At 37.7% G+C, this 22,095-nt stretch overlaps 4 protein-coding genes across 10 annotated transcripts; 3 read left to right on the plus strand and 1 right to left on the minus strand.

Annotated features, from left to right (window-relative positions):
• The first annotated feature begins 872 nt into the window (after positions 1-872).
• LOC110772580 (uncharacterized) lies at positions 873-5,025 on the plus strand. Of its 6 annotated transcripts, none has more exons than XM_021977024.2 (3): positions 873-1,026; positions 2,031-2,594; positions 4,399-5,025. In XM_021977024.2, exons 2-3 carry the CDS (start codon positions 2,129-2,131, stop codon positions 4,446-4,448), a joined length of 516 nt encoding a protein of 171 aa, XP_021832716.1. In that variant the 5' UTR covers positions 873-1,026; positions 2,031-2,128; the 3' UTR covers positions 4,449-5,025. The 6 variants fall into 6 exon arrangements, with proteins under 6 accessions (XP_021832716.1, XP_021832714.1, XP_021832717.1 ...); XM_021977022.2 differs by lacking the exon at positions 873-1,026 and adding an exon at positions 1,035-1,163; XM_021977025.2 differs by lacking the exon at positions 873-1,026 and adding an exon at positions 1,079-1,218.
• A 962-nt stretch (positions 5,026-5,987) lies between these two features.
• Positions 5,988-10,318, plus strand: LOC110772588 (protein NETWORKED 2A-like). The gene is made up of 2 exons (XM_021977032.2): positions 5,988-6,508; positions 7,278-10,318. Exons 1-2 carry the CDS (start codon positions 6,328-6,330, stop codon positions 10,154-10,156), a joined length of 3,060 nt encoding a protein of 1,019 aa, XP_021832724.2. The 5' UTR covers positions 5,988-6,327; the 3' UTR covers positions 10,157-10,318.
• A 638-nt stretch (positions 10,319-10,956) lies between these two features.
• LOC110772589 (Tetratricopeptide repeat (TPR)-like superfamily protein) lies at positions 10,957-13,856 on the plus strand. Its single transcript, XM_088247376.1, has one exon. The coding sequence runs from the start codon at positions 11,057-11,059 to the stop codon at positions 13,313-13,315; it is 2,259 nt and encodes a 752-aa protein (XP_088103502.1). The 5' UTR covers positions 10,957-11,056; the 3' UTR covers positions 13,316-13,856.
• Positions 13,857-14,732: 876 nt separating this feature from the next.
• Positions 14,733-21,421, minus strand: LOC110772590 (uncharacterized). 2 transcript variants are annotated; one of them, XM_021977034.2, is made up of 6 exons: positions 21,000-21,421; positions 20,574-20,766; positions 20,216-20,302; positions 18,284-18,682; positions 16,788-16,935; positions 14,733-16,021 (listed from the first exon to the last, which is right to left on the minus strand). In XM_021977034.2, the coding sequence occupies exons 1-6, from the start codon at positions 21,068-21,070 to the stop codon at positions 14,991-14,993; spliced, it is 1,929 nt and encodes a 642-aa protein (XP_021832726.2). In that variant the 5' UTR covers positions 21,071-21,421; the 3' UTR covers positions 14,733-14,990. The 2 variants fall into 2 exon arrangements, with proteins under 2 accessions (XP_021832726.2, XP_021832727.2); XM_021977035.2 differs by having other exon boundaries at positions 20,574-20,771.
• Between the last annotated feature and the right edge of the window lie 674 nt (positions 21,422-22,095).

The raw sequence follows: 22,095 nt of genomic DNA on the forward strand, positions 1-22,095 counted from the left end.
TGGGGCTGCTACTTGTTAATGATGTGATGTCGTTCTCAACTCTCCAAAATATTCAAACCACTACTAATTTATTGCAATGTGTCGCGTTTTAACGTATTTGTGTTTGTGGGATTATGTTTAACTCAAATCCGATTCATTAATTTACCATGTCTAAATATATAAACCTAAACTCACTCGCAAATTTTACATGTTGCGTCATATTTCATTTATTTACCCATTTCTCTCTTTTTTTTCGGTCAATTAAACACCAAAATCTAAAATATTATCAAATAATATCAAGTATAACATAAAGAATCGACCTTATAATACACCGACCCCACAACATATGTATAGAACTCAAACGATTAGTGGGGATTCAAATAATTGTCATATAAATCGTCATTTTGTGTCACAAATCAACTCTATTAATTTTTCGGAGACAATCGTTTTCATTTATTAGAAACTACTTAGACAATACGAGGAAATCTAAATATATAATTATATAACATTTTTGATGTGGTATTCATGTAAGAAAGTCACTTGTTTATATTAAGGTGAGAGGGTTCAAACACAAATCCTCAAATACAGTTCTTAACCATTCAAACCACAAGCTCTCACCACTTAATACAACGTCAATTTTCTCGACACATGACTTACCACGTCAGAGATAAGCATAAGGTCGCATGCAACCTGTAGTAGATATTTTTTTGGTCGATTAGTTGGCTTAGCAAAAAAGAAAGTAACTGAATCTGGAATTTTTTTTAAATATTGTTGGAACTTGGAAACAGCTTCTAACTAGGCAAGTATTTTATTTTCCATCATCACAAATCTGACTTGGCATTTCTTTCAATTTCATACGTATATGCTCCCGTTTACACACGTGTAAGCTTATCCTTCCTCTATTTTATGAACTCGCTTGCACTACATAACAGCCCTTATCCGTAAAGTTGGAACAATCTCTTTTCCCCTTTCTGACTGAATGCAGATGAAAATTGGGTTACTTTCTTGAGAAACCCTAAAAATTAAACCTTAACTTCAAGCTTCAAGGTATATAAATTAAAGTGGCCGATTATACCTTTTCGTTTTCCGAAATTTTATAATTTTCTACTTAATACATAGATTTTTGTTTTCATTTTCGGAGGTGCTTTGAATCTCCATGTGGTCTTCCAAATTTGAATCACAAGGCAAGAATTTTGGTTTTCTCTATTTTTACGGGCTACTTGGATGACAAGAATTAAGGTGAATTTTGGCGTGGAGAAGTTGTTTTTGGAAGCAAGAAAGATCGAAATGCTCCAACTTTTTGCTTCAATTTCAGTGCTTTATTGTTTCGGAGATAGAAAATTTAAAATTGGGTTTTGGTCTATTTTCATGGGTCTGGAAATGTGAATATTGCGATTCGTTATTATTATTGTGTTTATTTCTGCATTAGAACTTACAAATGGAGCTGCTTGTTTAATTTTATTGTGTTTATTTCTGGCTCTGTATTTTCCAAAATCCATTCAACTCTTTCATTGCATTCACTGCTATATTTGGTAAAACCGCGTTTTCTTCTTTCGGAAAGTTCGGTTTTTGACTAGCAAGATTTTCTGGGTCACATTCGGTTTGTTCTTTTTGAGCGTCTGTATTCATTGAATGTTGCAATTGTTAGACTTTAGACCTTGACCTTTGTTTGGTTGCCCAGAAAACTGAATAGTATAAAAGGGAAACATTGAATTTCTTGGTAATTTGTACGAGAAATAGGACCGTTTTATTGACTCAGCCAAAAGAAATGCACTTTGCTGATGCCAGTTCCTGTTTCAGTTTCCAAGCAAAAACTATAGTCATAGCAGTATTTTTCTCTTCTTTTCATCTCATTTCTCAATAATCAAACTTGCTTGATTTCCATAAAGTCAAAGCTTTTTCTGCATATGTGTTATGAAAGTGAGCAATTTCCCTTTTCTGTAAGTGTCAACAGCATTTATTTGTTTCATTGAGCTTGCATATGCTTTTTAATTGTATTATTAGGTTTGTACTATTTTCATCGGTTAATTCTCTTCTTATAAACTTCTCAGGAACAAGCAGAAATTACCCAACATATTGTCTGTTTCCACTTCCACTGGTTGGGCCCGAGATACTTGGTGCAACTGGCAAAAGATCTTTGAGTGAGAAAATGGCTGTGGCTTTTACCCAGCTTTCATGGTGGTTGTGGAGTGGAAAGCAGAAAGAGCCTAGAATCTCCAATGCATCCTCTTTAAGTTCTTCACCCGACCCTGGCATGTGGGAATCTGATGGTTTAAAGTTTCCTTCGGTTAAGGGGGCCAGTATGGCCTCATCATCATCAAGAAGGGTGAAACGCAAATGGCATAGTCGGGAAGAACGGAAAATTGATAGGGAATATGATCTTGTTCTAGTTCCATCTGAGGGAGGATGTTTTTCTGGTTCTGAGTCTGATGACTCAGATTGGTCAGTTGGATGGTTGGAGCCTCATGGACCTGAGTTTCGGAGTGATGATGATACAGACGATAGTTTTGCTGTGCTGGTTCCATGCTATGGGCGTGTTATTCATGATATGGTGAAGGATCCAAAGAGCAATATCTTGAGCACTGTTGGGAACATCCCAGATGGTTATTCCGATGGTAAGAGCTTCTCTTATATGCCTATTTATATCTGTTTACGAGAAAAAATTTCTGGCAATTCTTTTATATATCTTGCTTGATGAAATACTATAGTTGATATGAAATGTTCAAACCAAACCTTCGTTTTAAATTTTGAATACCTTTTGATTATTAGCCACCTTTAGAAAAGGGGTTTTTGCATCTGTTGCTTTGATTTCACAATCGCTCTGCAGCCAGTTCTGGCTACAATATGAGGGTCTCATACTCCCCTCATTGAATGTGTTGCTAATGATTTGTTCTTAGGGAAAACATTGACTACAGTTGGTTCAATTATTACTGCCATTGCTTCTGGTATATTGTAATTTAAGTGAGGATGACAAGTTATAGTCAATTATTCAGTTAAGGATGCAGAATTTTGATGGCTAGAAGTATTCTTTTCAATCTATTTAATGATCATCTAAAAATTGTGGACTTGCCTTTTCAAATAGCGATTGAATATTCGAGTGGGAAAAGTTAAGATGCAACAGCCTCTTTCAAAGTGCTGATGTGCCAGCCATGTGTTTACTCAGTTAGAGCAGCATAAATTTTGGTTTAAGGACAGAGTTGGACTTGATAGGCCATTGACTGTTTTAAGATATTAAATTCCATTTTTAGGTGTGAAATGTGTTTTAATGTTGTTTTTGTGTTAAATACAAAATGAACTTTTTCTTCTCTCTCAATCTCCCTCTCTGTGGGTAGGAACATGAAAGAGCTCATCGAAGTTAGTTATTGAACTGTTCAAGTTAACATGATTGTGAAGGAAGAACTGTCTAATTTTTGGAATATGGTATGTAATGGTAGAGTCCATCCTTAAGTGCTAGGCAGTAGATAGTTACAGCGTATACAATTGGATCTTAAGATCTATATAGGATTGGTGAAAGTTAATGGCTGACATTTTGCTCAACTTGGTGAATCTTGACTTTCCCTATTCCTTTCATGTCACAGTGTCAGTGTCACTTTTTCCAGATATTCATGCATATTTTGTGTTCACTGAATTTTAGTAGTCATTATATTGATGCTGCGGTTCATCTAAAACTAAGTCAGTTTTAAGTGAATCCTAAACGGCAATAAAAGGAAGTAAAAACTCAGGAAGTGACTTTAAAAGAGATGGATGCATGGTCCCAAATATGTCTTGAATTTTTTTATAAGAAACTTTCTGCATTCCAGAATTTCTTATCCAGTTTGCAGTATGTGATTTGGAAACTCTTATATGTTTAGTATATTTTTTTGGTTGCTAAATTTATAAGTTTGGCACCTGTTGTAGTGGTAATGAAGCTCTCATTCTTTTGACGGACGATTATTTGTATTGGAGTAGTTGGGGGAAGGGATATTCCATACAGTTGGTTGAGATATCCCAATGATAAAAGTTTCAATGTTCGGCTCTTATCATAAATTTGTTTGAATAGTCCTTGTTCCTTCCTTGCATTGGTATCTTGAGTTCTCAGATATTCAATCAATTGAATTGGGCATCATGAATTCATTGGTATTATTTTTGTTCCTATTTCTGGTGGTTACCAGGAAGTTAGGTGCTTCGTTTATTGTTCTTTTTGCTTTCATTATTCCATTGGAATTGCATACTTGCTCTGTCTTATCATGTCTGTTGATTTCCTGTTTCTTTTGTTTTTGTGTGTTGTTAAGTCGTGGTATCTGTAGATCTGTAGATTGGGCTATTGCTTGTGGCAATTGTAATCCAGGTTTTGAGTTATGGGTAAAGGCTAAATGTATTTCCCGAGTAAAATGGACAGTTTATGCTGACTTGTTCTCTGCATTTTGCTCTCTTGTGCAGAAAGCAAGAAATATATGGAAGAGTGGCTCTCTTCTCTCAGGAACAGCTGAAGGCAGATTGAAATGGATACTTATTAGTAGAAGAGGACTGGCTAATGTTGGTCCAAGCTAATATAACTTTGAGTAGTAGACATGGAGATTTATGAAGGATTACTATTGCTAGAAGGTGGTCTGCTTTCTTGCTGGATTTGCCTTGGCCTTGGCCAGCAAGGAGTTGGCTGCTTCAAAATTTAGGGTGGTACCGTGTGACACAAGTCAATAGCTAAAAAAAAGAAGAAAAAAAGAGAGGTAATTTTGGCTTGGGAAACTTTTAAGAAAATGAAGAAAAATGAAAAAAGGGAAGGAAAAGAAAATATAATAGGTGGGATGTGTAAATTTGCCTTACATGTGATTCTTGGATGTAAATAATGCTGAACGTACGAGGGATAGGAAGCTTAATGCTTCTTCCTAATATTTGTTGTAAATAATCTATGAATATTCATAAAAGAAAAATTGTAAATATTATGTGAAGAGAAGAAACCAATGACTCTCTGAGAGCATCATGGTTGATGTTATTGTAAATAACGTGTGAATAATTTATATTGTTGTAAATGCTTTTCGAATAATAATAAAAAATTTGTAAATATAATATGAATCTCTCTCTCTCTCTCTCTCTCTCTCTGCAAATATTTTAGGATTGAAACAATTTCATTCAAAATATTATTGGTAAACCTCATGTGGTAGTGTAAGACTTTTGTGAAATTGGCCTTTTGGCCTTTTGTTTTTCGAAACAAAAAGCGTATTGGCATATAGGCTTCATGCAGAAGCACTCAGAAACAAATACTTAAGATCACCTTAGAATTATGTGGATATTTTCCTCAGGTTCTCAGGATCACATTAGGTCATGTAGATGTATTCTGCACACTATATAGTTTACATAATTAGATAATAATTATAAAAAAATTTGACACCTTGAAGGATCAAATTGATACCAAGAAGTGATCAAAGTTAACATTATTCAAATAAAAACTACAAGGACTTGATTTAACCCAAGAGTTAGTTTGTAGGGCATTATTTGGTGGTCATGGGTAACTTATTGGAGGGTGAAGGGAAAGTTCAAAGTTGTGCCTTTTTCTCACACTCAAAGTAGAGATACCTGGTCCCTTCAATTGGATTAGTTCTGACACTTATAATTTGTAATGATCCAAGACTTTTTTTTGGATTTATTAACGATATACCGTTCATGAAATTTGAGTTCAAATTGAATGTCACTAAACTAAATGGTCATTGACGATTCAGTTGACAGACTTTTAGATGTCACTTGAATATCATCAGCTTTCTATAGAGAGCGAGTATGAGGTAAGATTTAAATGTGATGACTGGAGCTTTTTGCCCATTTCATCAATTAATTAGAAAAAATGTATAGAAATGAAAAAAAATTGAAACATGAAGACTACAGGGTATTATGGGTATAATTTCTCCTAGAAGATTTGCCCATAAGCTCAAAGCTTAGTTATAACAGCAATAGTAACAGTCACTATATACGCGTATGCAGCTTGAACTGATGAACAGAAGATGGCATTCTTTCAGAAATAGCCAAAAAAAGGGAAGATTATCTAATAAAGAATCCAGCTTGTATTTTCCAACAAAAGTTAGGCAAAACAAGAGAAGTATCCAAAACTTTTCATGGGCTCACACTCTTTTTCCTGGTTACAACCAACCTGGCAAACTGAGAGCATGCCACGTGGACAGCCTCACTGAAGGCCTTTGCGTTTTTGAGCTTTTCCAACACCTATAATCCAGGCGAAGCATCCTCTCCTCCATGTCTGGTCCTTAACAGGCCATTTGTCAAAAACTGTATGTGATGTTCTCTTAATTCCTTCAATATTCATGACTTCATATTATTCTTCTGGCTTGCATTGTGTGATTTGGGTTTTCTCTAATGGATTGAATGAAAAAATGTCTTTGTGGGTTTTGTGTTCATAATGATTGCTTTTCTTTAGAGAGAGAGAGAGAGAGAGAGAGAGAGAGAGAGAGAATGTTGCAGAGAGCAGCAAGCAATGCATATTCATGGTGGTGGGCCAGCCACATCAGGACAAAGCAGTCAAAATGGCTGGAACAGAACCTTCAAGGTATGTGTGTGTGTGTATATTGTCATAATATAAGTGAGATCAGTGTTCCTGTTGATCTGTGATTCATCCAATCTGTTCTTCCTTTTAGATTTGATATCTTTTACCCACTTTTTCCATTGATGTGATAAAAAGAAAGAGGACAGTAAAAAAAATTCTTGCTTTGTTTTTTATTTCTTTTCTTTAATTTCCCTTTTATTGGAATTAGTAGGTTATTTAGATTTGCTTCCACATCAATAAAACCCTATGTCCCATTTGTTGGAAAGATATGTACTGTTGCAGCTAGAAAATGTTTGATAAATTTTCCCAAAGAAATTTTTAAAATTGCACAAAAACATCTAGGAAGAGGTACATGAATGAAAAGGAGAGCATGAAGATAAAAGAGTAACCATGTAGCTAGGGAACCTGTAATGATTTATAACAAGAGCACCAGTTTTAAATTTCCCCCATGAATTCAAAGAACATTGTTATTTTTCTTTTACAGTGACTATAATCACCTTCCAAATCTGTGTACTTTTTTAAATTTTTTATCAAAGAGAAGAATTTCATTGAACTTGCAGCAACACTTACAATAGAATCAATTGGCCAAATCTGTGTACTTAAAACTTCTTATAAGTGCATTGTCTCATAAGCTAAACTGCTGCTGTACATTGTGAATTGAATTCCCCAGTTGGCTAATTCTGTGTCTGCTTTGTAAGAATGTGGTTCGTAGGAAGAATAAACATTTACATATTGGGATTATACTAACATACAGACATGTCTTGAATTACAGATATGGAGGAGAAAGTTCATAGTACACTTAAAATCATTGATGATGATGGGGACTCCTTTGCACAGAGGGCAGAAATGTATTACAGGAAGAGGCCAGAGCTAGTGGTCTATGTTGAAGAATCGTTCCGGGCATACCGGGCTTTAGCAGAGAGATATGATCACTTGTCAAGAGATCTGCAGAGTGCCAACCGTACGATTGCCACAGTTTTCCCGGAGAGAGTTCAGTATGCAATGGAGGATGAGGATGAGGAAACTGCTTCTCAATCATCGACTTCTTCCGATGATCCCAACAAAGCCTCCACAGATGAATCCAAACAAAGCATCCCAAAAGTTCCCAAGTTACCAAATAAAGATTTCAGGAGCAAATCCATGTTAAGGAGGGGGCCGCTTAAGAGAAATACAAGCTGTTTTAAAGCTACCATAACTCCAAGGTCAGGGCTGACCAAAGATGAGGCACTGGAAGAAATTGATAAGCTTCAGAAAGATATTTTGGCCCTACAAACTGAAAAGGAATTTGTAAAGATCTTGTATGAACGCGGATATGACAGGTACTGGGAGTTTGAAAACGAGATTACTGGTAAGCAAAAAAGAGTTTGCAGCTTACAAGATGAGTATGGTATTGGCACCGTCATCGAAGATAACGAAGCTCGAACTTTGATGGCTGCCACAGCTTTGAAATCATGCAAAGACAGCTTGACTAAGTTACAGGAAAAGAAAGATGAATCAGAAGAAGAGGCAAGAGTTGAGTGCCTAAGGGTTAGGGAAGCCTGCATGAAGTTTGAAGGCCTCAAAGATGAATTTCGTTCGAAAGACGCAGACTGGTGTGATCCAACTGAGGAGGATGAGGCTGAGAACATTGATTTAGAAACAAGAAACGTAGACCAAGAAAGACATGATCAGGAATTGTTGCGGTCTAAGATTTTGGAACAGCTGGATACAAGTTCAAACACCTCTATCACTATTACAGAACTGGCAGAGAAAATTGATGGACTTGTAAACAAGGTTGTGAGTCTAGAAACTGCAGTCTCATCTCAGAATGCTCTAGTAAATAGATTTAAATCAGAAACAGATGAACTTCAGGCACATATTCGGAGCTTGGAAGAGGAAAAGGAGATTCTGATGAAAAACTCGGACAGTATGAGGAAAAGGATAAAGGAGTTGGAGGAGGAGTTGCGTAGAATTAAAAATTTAAAAAGAAGTGTAGAAGACCAAAATAACAACCTCCAAGCGCATTTTACAGAAGCTAATTGTAATCTTGATCATCTCTCTGGAAAATTGCATAGTGTGAAGCATGAAGAGGAGGATGAGAACGCAGGACTATTCCAGGAAGTGAGAGCACTTGATGCCAAACCAGAAAAGGAGATTAAAGTGGATTCAGATAAGTCGGCTCCCGATGAAGATTCAGCGGTCTTGGAAGACAAAATGACAGAAGATGAAATTAAGAAAGTGGATGTTACAATTCTCAAAAATTCCGTCAAGGGTGAAGAAGAAAACCAATCTGATCCAAGCAATAGCCTTGGTTTGATGACTGAAAAGCCTCAGGAGCCAATGCAGCAGGAACAGGTTGAGAATCAGGATTTGTCTGAGACAGTAGACAGTAATCTTGAAGTTGAGCCACAGGAACTGGAACTTGCAAATGAAGGAGATCAACCAAACTGGAGGCAACTATTCTTAAAAGGGTTAGAGGATAGAGAAAAGGTTCTGCTGGAGGAGTATACTTCAATTCTCCGGGATTATAAGGATGCAAGGAAGAAGCTGGGAGAAGTGGAGAAGAAAAACCGGGATAACATCTTCGATTTGGCAATGGAGATAAGGGAATTGAGGAGTGTTGTTTCTTCAAAGGACAAGGAGATTAAACTTTTGAAGCAAAAACTGGGATCCCCAGAGACAAATCTGGATGATAGTCCTAAAACCTGTTCGACAGTATATAAGTATCCAAATCAGGAAGGCTCCCTCGAGAGCCCAACTCAAGTAGCTGCATCACCGTACTCTCCAGTTCCATCTCTAAATTTCGATAAAGAAATAGCTGCCAGTTATCTTGGTGAACAAGCAACAGAGAGATTTGAGGACTCATCAGAAAACTTGAAAGTCTCACCTAGAAAGGAGGAAGAAAAAGCAACGAGGAAAAGGCATGTTGTTAGACCCCATTCTGTTTCAGCTATTGAAGGAAGATTCCGTTCAGACATTGATGAGCTGCTGGAGGAGAACTTAGAATTCTGGTTGAGGTTTAGTACCTCAGTTCATCAGATACAAAAATTCCAGACTTCGATACAGGATTTACAGTCAGAGTTGTTCAAACTAAAGAATAAAAAGAAGCATGAAGGAGGGTCTAAACCGCAGTCTCTACAATCAGATGGCAGGCCAATATACAGACACCTGAGAGAGATACAAACTGAACTGTCCTTATGGTTGGAACACAATGCAGTACTTAAAGATGACTTGCAAGGTAGATTCTCATCTTTGTGCCACATTCAAGATGAGATATCAAGACTCTCCAATTTAGGTTCAGAAGGAGAGAAGATGGAGCTTATAAGCAAATATCAGGCCGCAAAGTTTCAAGGCGAGGTTCTCAACATGAAGCAAGAGAATAACAAGGTCAAAGATGAATTGAAGGCAGGTCTTAACCGTGTTAGAGAACTGAAGTTTGAGGTCGAGAAGACGCTAACAAGACTTGATGAAGAACTTGGCATTTCTGTGGCATCAAAGAGCATTGAACCGAAACGCTCAACTAGTAAGGCTCGAATTCCCTTGCGGTCTTTCTTGTTTGGGGTTAAGTTGAGAAGGCAAAAGCCATCAATCTTCTCATGTGCCAGCCCAGCATTACAGAAACAACACAGCGATCTAGCAGCAGCTGCACCACCACCAGAACAACCAATGTAGATGATCAGTTATATTCTACTTTTATGTTTTTAGTTTTAAAATTCATTGAGGGATCAATCTTCTATGTTAGTCATGCATAGTACTTTTGCAGACAGGAACCAGAGACAGGTTAATGCTGTAGTATTGTATTCTTTTTTTATTTCATTATCTTGTATGATATTATTCAGGATCTTCTCTTGTTTGCTTAAAATTTGTTTGGAAACTTCATCTTCCATTCAGAATTAACATGCTTATGTGGATGTTAATTTATGCAAAGTAGGCTGCATACTAAAGACTCTCGTTGCGATTTACAGTGCATCACAATTGTTGAATGTCAGTGCCTCCTACGTGAGGAAGCATCAGAAACAATAAATCATCTAGTGTTTTTTTGTTTTTTGATCAACGAGTTTTTCAAACATTGAGAAAAGAAATATCACTAGACCACGAACTACTTCGTAATAGATCATCTTTCCGGTGATTACACAAGCTGTTTGCTTCATGCTATGTATCTGTACCTTCCAACCATTTGACATTTGGAGATTTACTTCAACATAATAGTCTGAAACTGTTTTTGCTTTCGGTATATGTTGCTTACACTTGCTCACTTCTATGTCCCTCCCTCCCTCATTTGAGCAAGTAACTAATTTAAAAGTACTGCTAAACGAGTCCTTGGAAATATGTTGAAATGTTTTTGGCCCATGATCAACCTTTTTGAACAATTGGGCTAGAGCCTTCAAAACGCGTTCTTATGTTTGTGTGGCCCAAATCAAATGTTTGGATTGAAAAAGCCCACATTTCTTTGAATCCTGCTTAAACCCTAACAAGTGAGAACGACAGTCCTCGCGCTCTGTGATCTTCACTCTCACACTCTTACACTCCCACAATCCCTACTTCCCATTTCACACATTCAAACCCTTTGCCATGCCATCAATGGCTTACATTTCTCTCTCTAAACCCTTCCAATGGCGACCTCGACCCTCGAACCCTCAGACCCTCACGCTCCTCCGCCTCTTCAGCTCAACCGAAGCCGCAACGGGAGCCTCAACCGAAGCCCCAACCGAAACCCCAAACCCGCAAGATGGATCAGGGACCCCGACCCATGTCCCAAAAGCTAGGCAGCATCGAACTCGAAACCCAGAAAAGATAGAGGACATCATCTGCAGAATGATGGCGAATCGGGTCTGGACGACCCGGTTACAGAACTCGATCCGGAATTTGGTACCCGAATTCGACCACAACCTTGTGTGGAATGTATTGCACGGCGCTCGGAGCTGGGAGCATGCGCTCCAATTCTTCAGGTGGGTTGAGCGATCCGGGTTGTTTAAACACGACCGCGAGACCCATTTGAAGATCATTGAGATTCTGAGCCGAAATTCGAAGCTCAACCATGCCCGGTGTATCCTATTAGACATGCCCAAGAAGGGTGTGCAGTTGGACGAGGACCTCTTCATTGGGCTCATTGATGGCTATGGTAAGTCTGATAAGGGTTGCATTATTCAAGAGTCTGTTAAGTTATTCATTAAAATGAAGGAATTGGGTGTGGAGAGAAGTCTCAAGTCCTATGAGGCTCTGTATAAGGCTATCTTGCGTTGGGGTCGGAGTATGATGGCCAAGAGGTACTTTAATGCCATGTTGAGTGAGGGAATAGAGCCCACTAGGCATACTTATAATGTTATGATTTGGGGTTTCCTAAAGAGCCGGAAGTTAGAGACCGCCAAGCGGTTTTTTGAGGATATGAAAAGTAGAGGAATTTCTCCTGATCTTGTTACTTATAACACCATGATTCATGGGTACATTCGGGTTGATAAGATGGATGAGTCTGAGCAGTTGTTTGTAGAGTTGAAGGGGAGGAATATAGAACCTAATGTGATAAGTTATACCACCATGATTAAAGGGTATGTTTCTGGTGGGAGAGTTGATGATGGTTTGAGGTTGTTTGAGGAGATGAAGTCTTTTGGTATTAAGCCGAATGCTGTCACCTTTTCGACTTTACTGCCGGGGATTTGTGATGCAGAGAAAAAGGATGAAGCTCACAAGATGTTAAAGGAGATGGTTGAGAAGTATATTGCTCCTAAGGATAATTCAATCTTTGAGAGATTGTTATCTTTACAGTGCAAGTCTGGGGATATGGATGCAGCTGCTGATGTGCTTAAGGCAATGATTCGGCTGAGCATTCCTACTGAGGCTGGTCATTATGGTATCCTGATTGAAAACTTTTGCAGGGCTGGGGTGCATGATCGAGCAGTCAAGTTGCTGGATAAGCTTATTGAGAAAGAAATTATTTTGAGGCCTCAGAATTCTATTGAGTTGGAGCCTAGTGCTTTTAACCCAATGATTGAGTATTTGTGCAACCATGGGCAGACCGGGAAAGCTGAAACCTTTTTCCGGCAGTTGATGAAAAAGGGTGTTCAGGATTCAGTTGCCTTCAATAATTTGCTCCGCGGGCATGCAAAAGAAGGGAATTCTGATTCTGCTTTTGAGATTTTAAGGATCATGAATAGGAGAGGGATCCCTGGAGAAGCAGATTCTTACATTCTGCTCATTAAGAGCTACCTGAGTAGAGGTGAACCAGCTGATGCTAAAACTGCTTTGGATAGTATGATTGAAGGTGGGCGTATTCCAGAGTCATCGCTGTTCAGGTCAGTGATAGAGAGTCTATTTGAAGATGGGAGGGTTCAAACTGCAAGCCGAGTAATGAAGAGTATGGTAGAGAAGGGGGTGATGGAGAACATGGATTTGGTTGCCAAGATTTTGGAAGCCCTCTTTATGAGAGGTCATGTTGAGGAAGCACTGGGACGAATTGATCTACTTATGCAAAGTGGGTGTGCACTTCAGTTTGACAGCCTTCTATCTGTTCTTGCTGAGAAGGGGAAAACAATTGCCGCTCTCAAGCTGTTAGATTTTTGCCTTGAGAGAGATTGCAGTGTAGATTTCTCAAGCTATGATAAAGTGTTGGATGCTCTCTTAGCATCAGGGAAGACTCTTAATGCATACTCAATATTGTGTAAACTAATGGAGAAAGGAGGGATCACCGATTGGAGTAGCACTGAGGATTTGATTAAGAGCCTAAATCAAGAGGGTAACACAAAACAAGCTGATATCCTCTCCAGAATGATAAAGGGAGGGGAGAAAAGCAGTCAGGGAAAAAAAGGGAAGAAACAAGCTTCTCTTGCTTCCTAATTTGCCATATCTCCATAATTTCTGCAAGCCTTGCAGTATGGGTTGCGGGACACCCTGAAAATCACTGGAAGAAGTTTCCCATTGGTAACATTGAACTTCTTAAACTCCCTTTTTTCTCCTGGGACGGATGCTGTGCATTTAAGAAGAACAGGAGGGACAGTGCTCAGTCAAAGTGATACTAAGCCGGATTAGATATTAGCATGTAGAGTAATTAGGGAGCTTGGTTATGTGTTCCAGCGACCGTCTATTTTGCTCTTTTCTCTTAAAATTTTGGGTTAGTCTAAATTTTCCCTTTTATGCCCTCTTTCATTGTTACTTTGTAGGTTTCAAGTTGAAAGTTTGTCACCAAATTCAAATAACACAGGTCCTGTTTATAATTCTGCTGTTGTTACTGTATTCTCAAAATTGCTGTGCCAGGAAGTGATCTCTGACTTTTTCTCTTTTTGTGGGCAAACTGTGTTTGGTAGCCAGATGGATCATAAAGAACACAGGTCCTGTTTATAATCTTATGCATCTTTTTGTTGTTGTTTACTTGTTCCCATCCATTCCATTATGAATTTATGAATGCATATATTTAAATTGATCGATGTCAGGCTGGCAGTTAGAGTCGGGATTGGAAATTGATTTCTGGTTACTGCTAATCCGAAAAAAGATAACTTCGAATGATTTTTCTTTCTTTCTTATTGCACACTTTACCTGCCAATCTTCACTTAAGAAAGCTGTCTGCAACACCTAATTTTCTTGGCGTACAGATCTAAGTTCATTTAGTTGACATGACGAGGTTTTTGTTAGGATCACCTGGATTCTACTACTATATTGTCTTCCAGTGATAAAGGAATGAATTTTAGCCTAATATCGATCTACTGGAGGGTCAATAGGGCCTTAAAATTTATGATTCCATTAGAAGTTGGTCGTCAGTTGAGAAATGCTACAACTTTTGTTGGACATTTCTGTAGTTTTAGACCTGAACGAGTAGTTGTCTGCGGATAAGAAAGTTAGAGGACTTTCGATCAAACTAGAAATTTCATATGAGATCTCATAGCATAGAAAAGAAAGGAGAAACCGTCTGGCAACTTGAGATAGTTGCAATGCCGAAGGAATAGTAAGGACAATGAGTGTACCATTGTCATGGTCTTGCGACTGGTTTGGATGTGTACCATTGTATACAAGAGAGTATGACAACATGTAGTGGAGATCGATGGCCAATGGATGCACTCTACGTTTTTTACTTGTACTAATACAACCCTTCAAAAATTTTAAAGGGAAAAAGACATCCACCCTTTTTCTTTGTTCTTATGAAATCTTAAATTCCGGAGTAAATATCTTAGCTACAACGGGGCCTCCCCTTTAAACAAATAGAAAAACCACCCAATTCAACAGGAAGGTCAACTTGAATACTGTAATGCACTGCAGACCATCACCATTCAAAATTAACATAGATTTACATCATTGACAAATAATATCCATCCATCGTTCAACAGTGATACTATCACCATAAAAAAACTGACAAGAATTTACATTATTGACAAAGATTTTACACCACAAAAACCAACGAGCTCTTAGTCTAGTGGCACTTCTCTTCCTGATATTGGAAGATGTCCCAAGTTCCAATCCCCCTTCCCCCAGTGAGAAAAAAACAAGGCAAAAATTTACACCACAATCTTCACAAGATACTCTAACCTTGATGTCCCCCATTGATCTTAATGCCAGCCTCCTCTTTGCTTAAAACATGTTTTCCATTGCATCCATTTGTTACAGTGCCCAGAAGATCTGTCTGCTCCTCAGTTGTGCTTGGTTTTTCAGAACAGTCAACTGCAGATGGATCACCGCCTCCTATGAGCGAACACACAACCTCATTATCTTTTGCCCTTTGTCTCTGTTCACCTTGTACACCTATGACAGCTTTATGATGAGTCTCATCTCTCTCAATGTTCAATGAACTAACAGGATTCTCAGCATTAGATAATAAAATTTTCAATTCAGCTTTCTGGTTAGGTGAATCTACTTTGTCATCTTTAACTTGCACATCCTGTCCGTTCCTAGAGATAACTGCTTCATCTTGGGCCTGCATTATTGGAGTGCATCCCAACTCAGCAATTATGCTTCCTTCTTCAGTCCTAACCTCTTGCTTTGATGGAAGTTCGGCATCCAGGCTACAGCTCACACCCTTAATCTGTTTGGATAGCAATGTGCCATTAGTTGGAGTGTGCTGACTCGTCTGAGGGAGAGCTTTTGAAGACCCAGGGTGTATGGCACTAGGTGTGACATCAGTTGGTGGAGGGGTGGAAAGTGTTATACCAGCCAAGCTGGTACGCATATGTAAATTAGGATGAGGCTCTGAGTGGGTAGACACACCACCAGGTAAGGATGATTGGATAGAAGAACCGCCTGTAGGCATGATATGGACAGCATTCTTTGCCCGAGCAGCCTTGAGCAGTGATGCAGCATCTGAAGGAGAAGCAATGCGAGCCCCAGCTGCAACTGCAATGGCTCTTACCATATCATCATCATTGCAATTAGGTTTTGTTAAGGTATTCTTGGAGGTTACTCGAGATTTTGTCGTGGAACCCAATAATTCCATCTGATACGGTTTTTTTGTTGGTTTAAGGTCTTGCTGAGACTGCGGTTCTGCTTTAGTGCCAGTAGTAAGCACAGGGTTGCTAGTTGCAACTTTTCTAGCAAACTTATTGTGAGCATTTGTTCCAGCTGTTTAAGAGTAAGGAGAAAACAAGATATAAATAAACATACATAAGTACTAAAATAAAATTTAAAAAAATATCAATTAAAAATCAGAGTACATAAATCAGTCAGAAGATTCACATTTATTTCAGTTTGGCTACATCAGCTTTGGTCCATTCTAACTTAGGTGCCAAATTTTTCAGTGAAGATTTCCAAATGGGGGTAAAAGAAACAAATCCTGGTCAATAGAATCCCAATCATAGGAAAGTGAGCCTTGGATACTGCAGAAGCTACAATATTAAATACATTGCTTGACAGGTGAAGCACTTCCATATAAACTGATTAAAAAATTAAAAAAAAACTTGGCTCCTTCCTTACCTGTTAGGAGCTATTTTCTTTGTGCTTTTAATGAGTCATTTTTGTATGTGTCAGACCTGGTCTGCAGGTGCGGAGGAATTGGCTTCTTACAGGTAATAAGCCAAGCAGTGTTCTAAACTGAAAGGGTAACGATAAGTCTTCTTTAGCATTAAGAAAGACTAGGAAGTCTTTTTCGTAAGACTTTCAAAAAGTCCTAGTCTCTAACAATACCATTCAGTAATAACGAAAAGTATCCATTTTGTCATTGACCTTAATGGAAGTTGCCACTAAATTAAGAAGGAAACATGAAGTCTAAAGGTAGGACTTGAGGGTCCCCTAAAAATATCGTGGGACCTGTTTGGTCCTTTAGAAGCAACATATGAATTATTAGTACTTTTCTGTAAATTGAAAACAGCATAATGGAGGAGAGAATCACCAGTGCCAATTGTCTTAGCTGTTAGGTTTGGCATATTGAGGGCTACGGACAATGAATGACGAGCGGCCAACTGTGCTTCTGAAAGTTTACCACTCGAGTTGCCTCTCAAATTCAACTCTTGATTCCGCTTCTTAATAATTGCCCACCTCTGTAATATACACTCATCAAATTAGAAGGAAAATTCATTGGTGCAAATTCATAACTCCAAACACAACAAAAAGAAAAGAGTAAAAGTTGGAGCACAGGTCGAGTTTTAAATGAAGTACCCACTACATCAGAAATAAATAAATAAAACAAAAACAAGAAAAGATGGCAACAAATTATTTCCAAAAGGTAATAGCAAATTTTATTTTTTATGTTTAACAACCCTCATACTACATGCTTCACAATATTTTCATATTTAGGTTACAAGAAAATCCGTCGCTGGGATTTGAACCCGGGAAAACTGGGTAAAACATCTGACCGAACTAGATGACAACGGATTGCTGTAGTATTATGTTCTCTGTGCTTCCTTTACATTATAATCATTTCATTATTTATAAACACCCACAAAATGGTCTAGCCTAACCAATCAAAATCTTGCAATCATGAAAGGCACATTGAAAACAGTTTCTCATGTTATGTTCTATAAGTTCTCTTAAAAAACACTTATAACTAATGAGATTAAAGACTTGATTTACCCCTTGATAAGTCTACCACAATAGATCACATTCACAAAATTTTATCTAAAGAATAACCATATAATGTATGCCCTCAACCTAGGTTTTCCTAACATTAAATATGATAACAGAAATTCTACAATTTTCCTTATACCAGCACATTGACGCATGTGCTACACATGACATATAGAGTATAACAAAGAAGTGGAGTAATGTTATACTTTTAATGGTCGAATAAAAGAAAACACAATCAAGATAATCAAATGGCGTAATGTTCCACTTTTATTTCATTATAAACTCCATTTAAGAGCGGTCACTTTTCCACTTGAAATATTTTTATGTTAATTTATTTCATTTTTAAATGGCATTTCAAAGTTAGTTTTAAGTTTCTAAAGTCTTCTTCTACTCTTTAATGACTCTTCAGTATTTATGGAAGTCATTTGTTGTTCTACCTAAGCTTATGTAAAGCAAATTTTGATGAATGAAAATTAATTATTGCTGAAAGTGTCTTCATATCTCCATCTATACCTTCTCCTTATTTATCTATTTCTCTGCAATACAGCAACCCTGGATTATCTTTTTGTTCTTCTTTTCTCTAAACTTCTTCTGGTTACTAAAATTTATCTCATCAACCCACCATAATCATAAGCAGCACAGAGCTTATGTGGTCCCACATGACATGGTGCATTTGTATTCTTCTCTTTTGAGGAAATTCTTATGTCAATTTGGATGCGTCAAATTACAAGGTATAATATAGAAAAGAAAATGAAAAAGTAACCAAAAATCCAAGAACAAGCACCTCAGTTTCAAGAATCATTTGGGGTAACAGAAAACAACCTGAGATAGCTGACCAGCTGTTCTGCCCCCTTTGAAATCTCCTCTTAAGATATTTGCCCAATTTCCTTCACCACATTTCTGCACAGCAGCAATTAATTCAAAATCCTCAGCCTCTGACCATTTTTTTCTTTTCTTTCGAGGAGCCATGCTATTGCTAGCCGATCCATTTGCATCACCTCCATCAGCAGTTGCCACTGAAGACGTTGTTGCAGCAGGAAGGGGTTGTTTTTTAACAGAAACTGGAACTGTAATGTTCTTCCCTTGCACTGAACAAGTTGGTTCTGAATTTTCATGAGTTCTAGATGGCTGGCCATTGGGTATATTTATGGTCAATGGAGCCTCTACTGTTGTGCCGTTTTGATGACTTGAGTCACTTGGTAAACCAGAGGCAATTAGAACCTAACAAAACAACCACTCAAACAAGATAAGTTGGCTAGATCAGCGAATAAATAAGGTCAAAACAATTGAGATATTATAAATATTCATAAAAACACATCCACATATGTGTAACCCGTGATAGACCAACCTAGATCGGGAAGACTCAATAACGTTTCATGTTCTGCCACCTTGGCATGGATATGCAGACTCTAAACTAAACACAGCTAATATGAGGCCAACTTCATATAGAAAATGCCGACTGTATTAAAGTGAAACCTTTTAAACACAGTTACAAAATACCGAACTACCATTCGAATTCCTGTGTGCATGATTCACCATTCTGCTTGTCCATTAATTGAGGCCATCTTCCCCAGCTAATGACCAAATGTCAACAAATTTATTCAAATAGGAACCCAAGTTTTACAATCTCAAAAAATACTTTTTGGTCCAAAAATAAGTTCCACATTAATTGGCTGGGATATTAATATTTAATTTATTCAAGTTCATTGTGTCAAGGTCAATTTGAATTCTTTCATTGCTTGACATGTTTAACAATGGGCCATGTATCCTTCTACTCGGTAGTTGCTAAGATTTGTTACGGTGATGGGCATCAAAAGTTGATCTTTGAGTTAATTTTCTGTGCCACTTAGGAATCTAAGTCAAAATCCTACTACTATTAGGAAAAGCTAAGAAAGTATATAACTATCTATATAATCCTATCAATTAGTAGAGTCTTGATTAATGAAACTAAGGTTTGGTTTACTGAAGCAATATTTTTCCCTTTTCGAAGTTATTGTTTCACAAACCATGAACAGAAAAAATTTGAGTGCTTTTCTTGTATTCTTGCAACTCCAAATCAGGATTTCTTTTAAAACAATTAAACTGTAAACCTGAAATTTCTTCTAGATCCTCTTTTTTTCCCAAATAGCTTGTCAAATAAATGCTAGAACCCTAAAATTAACCACTCCACAGTAAATTCCAGTAAGCGATTTTCCTCTTGGAAGCTACCCCATATTTGCTCTGCTTATCTCACTCTTACAAATCCATTAACTTTAACCCAACCCGCCATATAATCAAACTTAAGGCCAGTTATCTAAATTGTCCAACGTCAGTATTACTCTTTTGACTTGAAATTTTAATCAGTACTTTCTTACTTTTTGTAGCCAGATATGCATACACCAGACACGGAAGTTACTATCATTTTCTGAAAACCACCTTAATCCAGTACTTGTAATCCTGGACTTGATGTTGGTAACATGCTTCCTCCAACTTCTGAACACTAAATCTAAATATTATCTTGCTAAATTCTTGCAGGAGTGAAATATCTCTGTAAAATACTTGAACTGGAAATGATAAAAAGGAGATTTTCCAAAGAAGCAGCATAGCCATTTGGATTTCCATACAAAACAGACAAAGTAGCTTCAACTGGGAACTGTAATTAAAGTCAACAGATCATCAGGCATGAAACACTCCATAACAAGGGTTCACCTGGAAGATCTGAAATAAGAAACCCAAAGCAAAGCATTTATTAAGTATGAAATTATTTTTTTATACCTTCACACATGCTGCAGCTTCTGTTGAACCTTCACCACAAACAGCAGGAAAAGCTTCCAATTCATATTCTAAATCACTATCATCATCCTGCCAGTGAAATTTAACATCTCTCACAATATGGAAAAGGAAAATGTATGTGTTATGTCCTTTGTTCTCCTTTTGCACTATAATACAATTTCTTTTTTAAAATGCACACTAAACAAAAAAATGATTCAAGTGCTGGGTGAACTCAGAAAAAAGCTGGGTTTAATAGAAAAACTCTATTTATACAATTTTATTAACTTAAAACATTATGTAAAAGAATGCAGAAAACACCACAAACTACAATTCAAGAGGGAAAAAAAAGAGGGAAACAGACCAAAGGTTGAGACCCATTGTCGAATTTGTCAACAAGAGCTTCCCGATAAGCTAAATGGCGCCAAAGCATCTGATACTCTCTCGCATTGGAGATCCCAGTTGAAGTCTTTGCCACCAACCGAATCCAATCAATCTTCGCCTCTGGCCAATGCGCCACTTCATGTAGCAATGCCAACACAGTCGTTGCCGTGTACCTGCCCTTTAAAAAACAAAACCGCCCTTTAAACCCAATTCACTATTAAAAAAAACTTGCACATATCCAAAACGACAAAAACCATTAAACCCAATATACAGGAACTCCCAATAGGTAAAAAAAGGGAGATGATTTTGGCACTCTAAATATCACGTCCCACACTCCTCAACCCAAGAGTGCCAAAATCATCACAAACACACACATACTGAAATAAATGAGAGGAAAAAGAGGGACCTTTGTAAGAGAGTGGCTGTATCTTCTTCGGTGATAGAACATTTCTTAGGGTCTTTGGTTTTCTCAACCATTCTTTTGCTTATAGTGAATTTCAGATTGCATATTATGAAATATGACAAGCCAAATTAGCCAATGGAAAGCTTTAAGGAACAAACTTGAGTAGTTTAGCCAAAACCCTAAACCGTACAAAGGGGTTTTAGAGAGAGAGGGCTTTGACCGGAAGAGAGAGAGAATGAGAGTAGGAGGGACAACAAAGGAGAGTCAGAGCGTTGAAGAGCACACGCACCCGGGGGTTATTTGGTTGAGAGAGAGAGAGAGAGAGAGAGAGAGAGAGAGAGAGGGAGAGAGACTCACACTCTAGACTCTCTACGCTCTCTCTAGTCCAGTCAGAAGAAAAGGCTTCTATAATCTATTGACGGTATTGGGAGAGTTGTTTGTCCCGTTTTTCTTTTCTTTACGTATACATTTTTCAGTCAATGTAGTTTCGCCCATTTTTGAATTTTTCCACTTTGGTTGTGTGTGTGGGGTATTTTTTCAGTAATTCAAATATATGCATTTTTTTTATAATTTTGTCATTATGACTCCTCAAGCACAAGTGATGTCTCTTCTTGCAACAAGTGAAAATGCATAAAATGCTATATGGAAAGGGATGACTAGTAGGCGGATTATTGGGCTAGTTCTCTTGTTATGATCATACATTGTACTCTCTTGCCAATCAATATAAAGAAGCTTTTGTTCAATCATTCGTTACCTCGTGTGCATACATTCTTCACAACTATTCTATGTGTTGCCATTTATTATTTGTTGCTTGCACAACATTAATTATTGTGTGTGAGTTTGTTGCATATAAGGTACTCATTTTTCCGACTAGCAACTCATGAGTGTCGCACGGTCCGTTGTAACTTGCAAACTACTTAGGTCCAATGCTTGATGTCCTAGTACAACTACCTAAACAGTAACCTTTTTTTTGTTCGTTCTTCGAATGGCAAGCCCCTACTTTTGCTTGTCCCCAAAAGTTTAATCCGCAAGGTGGAACTTTCTTTTTCTTCTTCATGACTTGACTCAACAACCCTATGACGGAGACGGAATGAATCGC

This window comes from Prunus avium, chromosome 1 (genome assembly GCF_965620075.1).
Source record: "Prunus avium chromosome 1, drPruAviu1.hap1.1, whole genome shotgun sequence".
Lineage (NCBI taxonomy): Eukaryota > Viridiplantae > Streptophyta > Magnoliopsida > Rosales > Rosaceae > Prunus > Prunus avium.

Bases quoted from the DNA above. Each gene is read 5' to 3' on its own strand.
- LOC110772580 (XM_021977022.2), top strand. From the start codon at position 1,136: ATGTGGTCTTCCAAATTTGAATCACAAG. The intron at 1,164-2,030 runs GCAAGAATTTTG...TAAACTTCTCAG, and splicing joins TTCCAAATTTGAATCACAAG to GAACAAGCAGAAATTACCCA. The intron at 2,595-4,398 runs GTAAGAGCTTCT...TCTCTTGTGCAG, and splicing joins CCCAGATGGTTATTCCGATG to AAAGCAAGAAATATATGGAA.
- LOC110772588 (XM_021977032.2), top strand. From the start codon at position 6,328: ATGAAAAAATGTCTTTGTGGGTTTTGTGTTCATAATGATTGCTTTTCT. The intron at 6,509-7,277 runs GTATGTGTGTGT...CTTGAATTACAG, and splicing joins GCTGGAACAGAACCTTCAAG to ATATGGAGGAGAAAGTTCAT.
- LOC110772589 (XM_088247376.1), top strand. From the start codon at position 11,057: ATGCCATCAATGGCTTACATTTCTCTCTCTAAACCCTTCCAATGGCGA.
- LOC110772590 (XM_021977034.2), bottom strand. From the start codon at position 21,070: ATGGTTGAGAAAACCAAAGACCCTAAGAAATGTTCTATCACCGAAGAA. The intron at 20,303-20,573 runs GTCTGTTTCCCT...TTTCACTGGCAG, and splicing joins ACAATGGGTCTCAACCTTTG to GATGATGATAGTGATTTAGA. The intron at 16,022-16,787 runs GTGATTCTCTCC...ACTCTTAAACAG, and splicing joins AGCTAAGACAATTGGCACTG to CTGGAACAAATGCTCACAAT.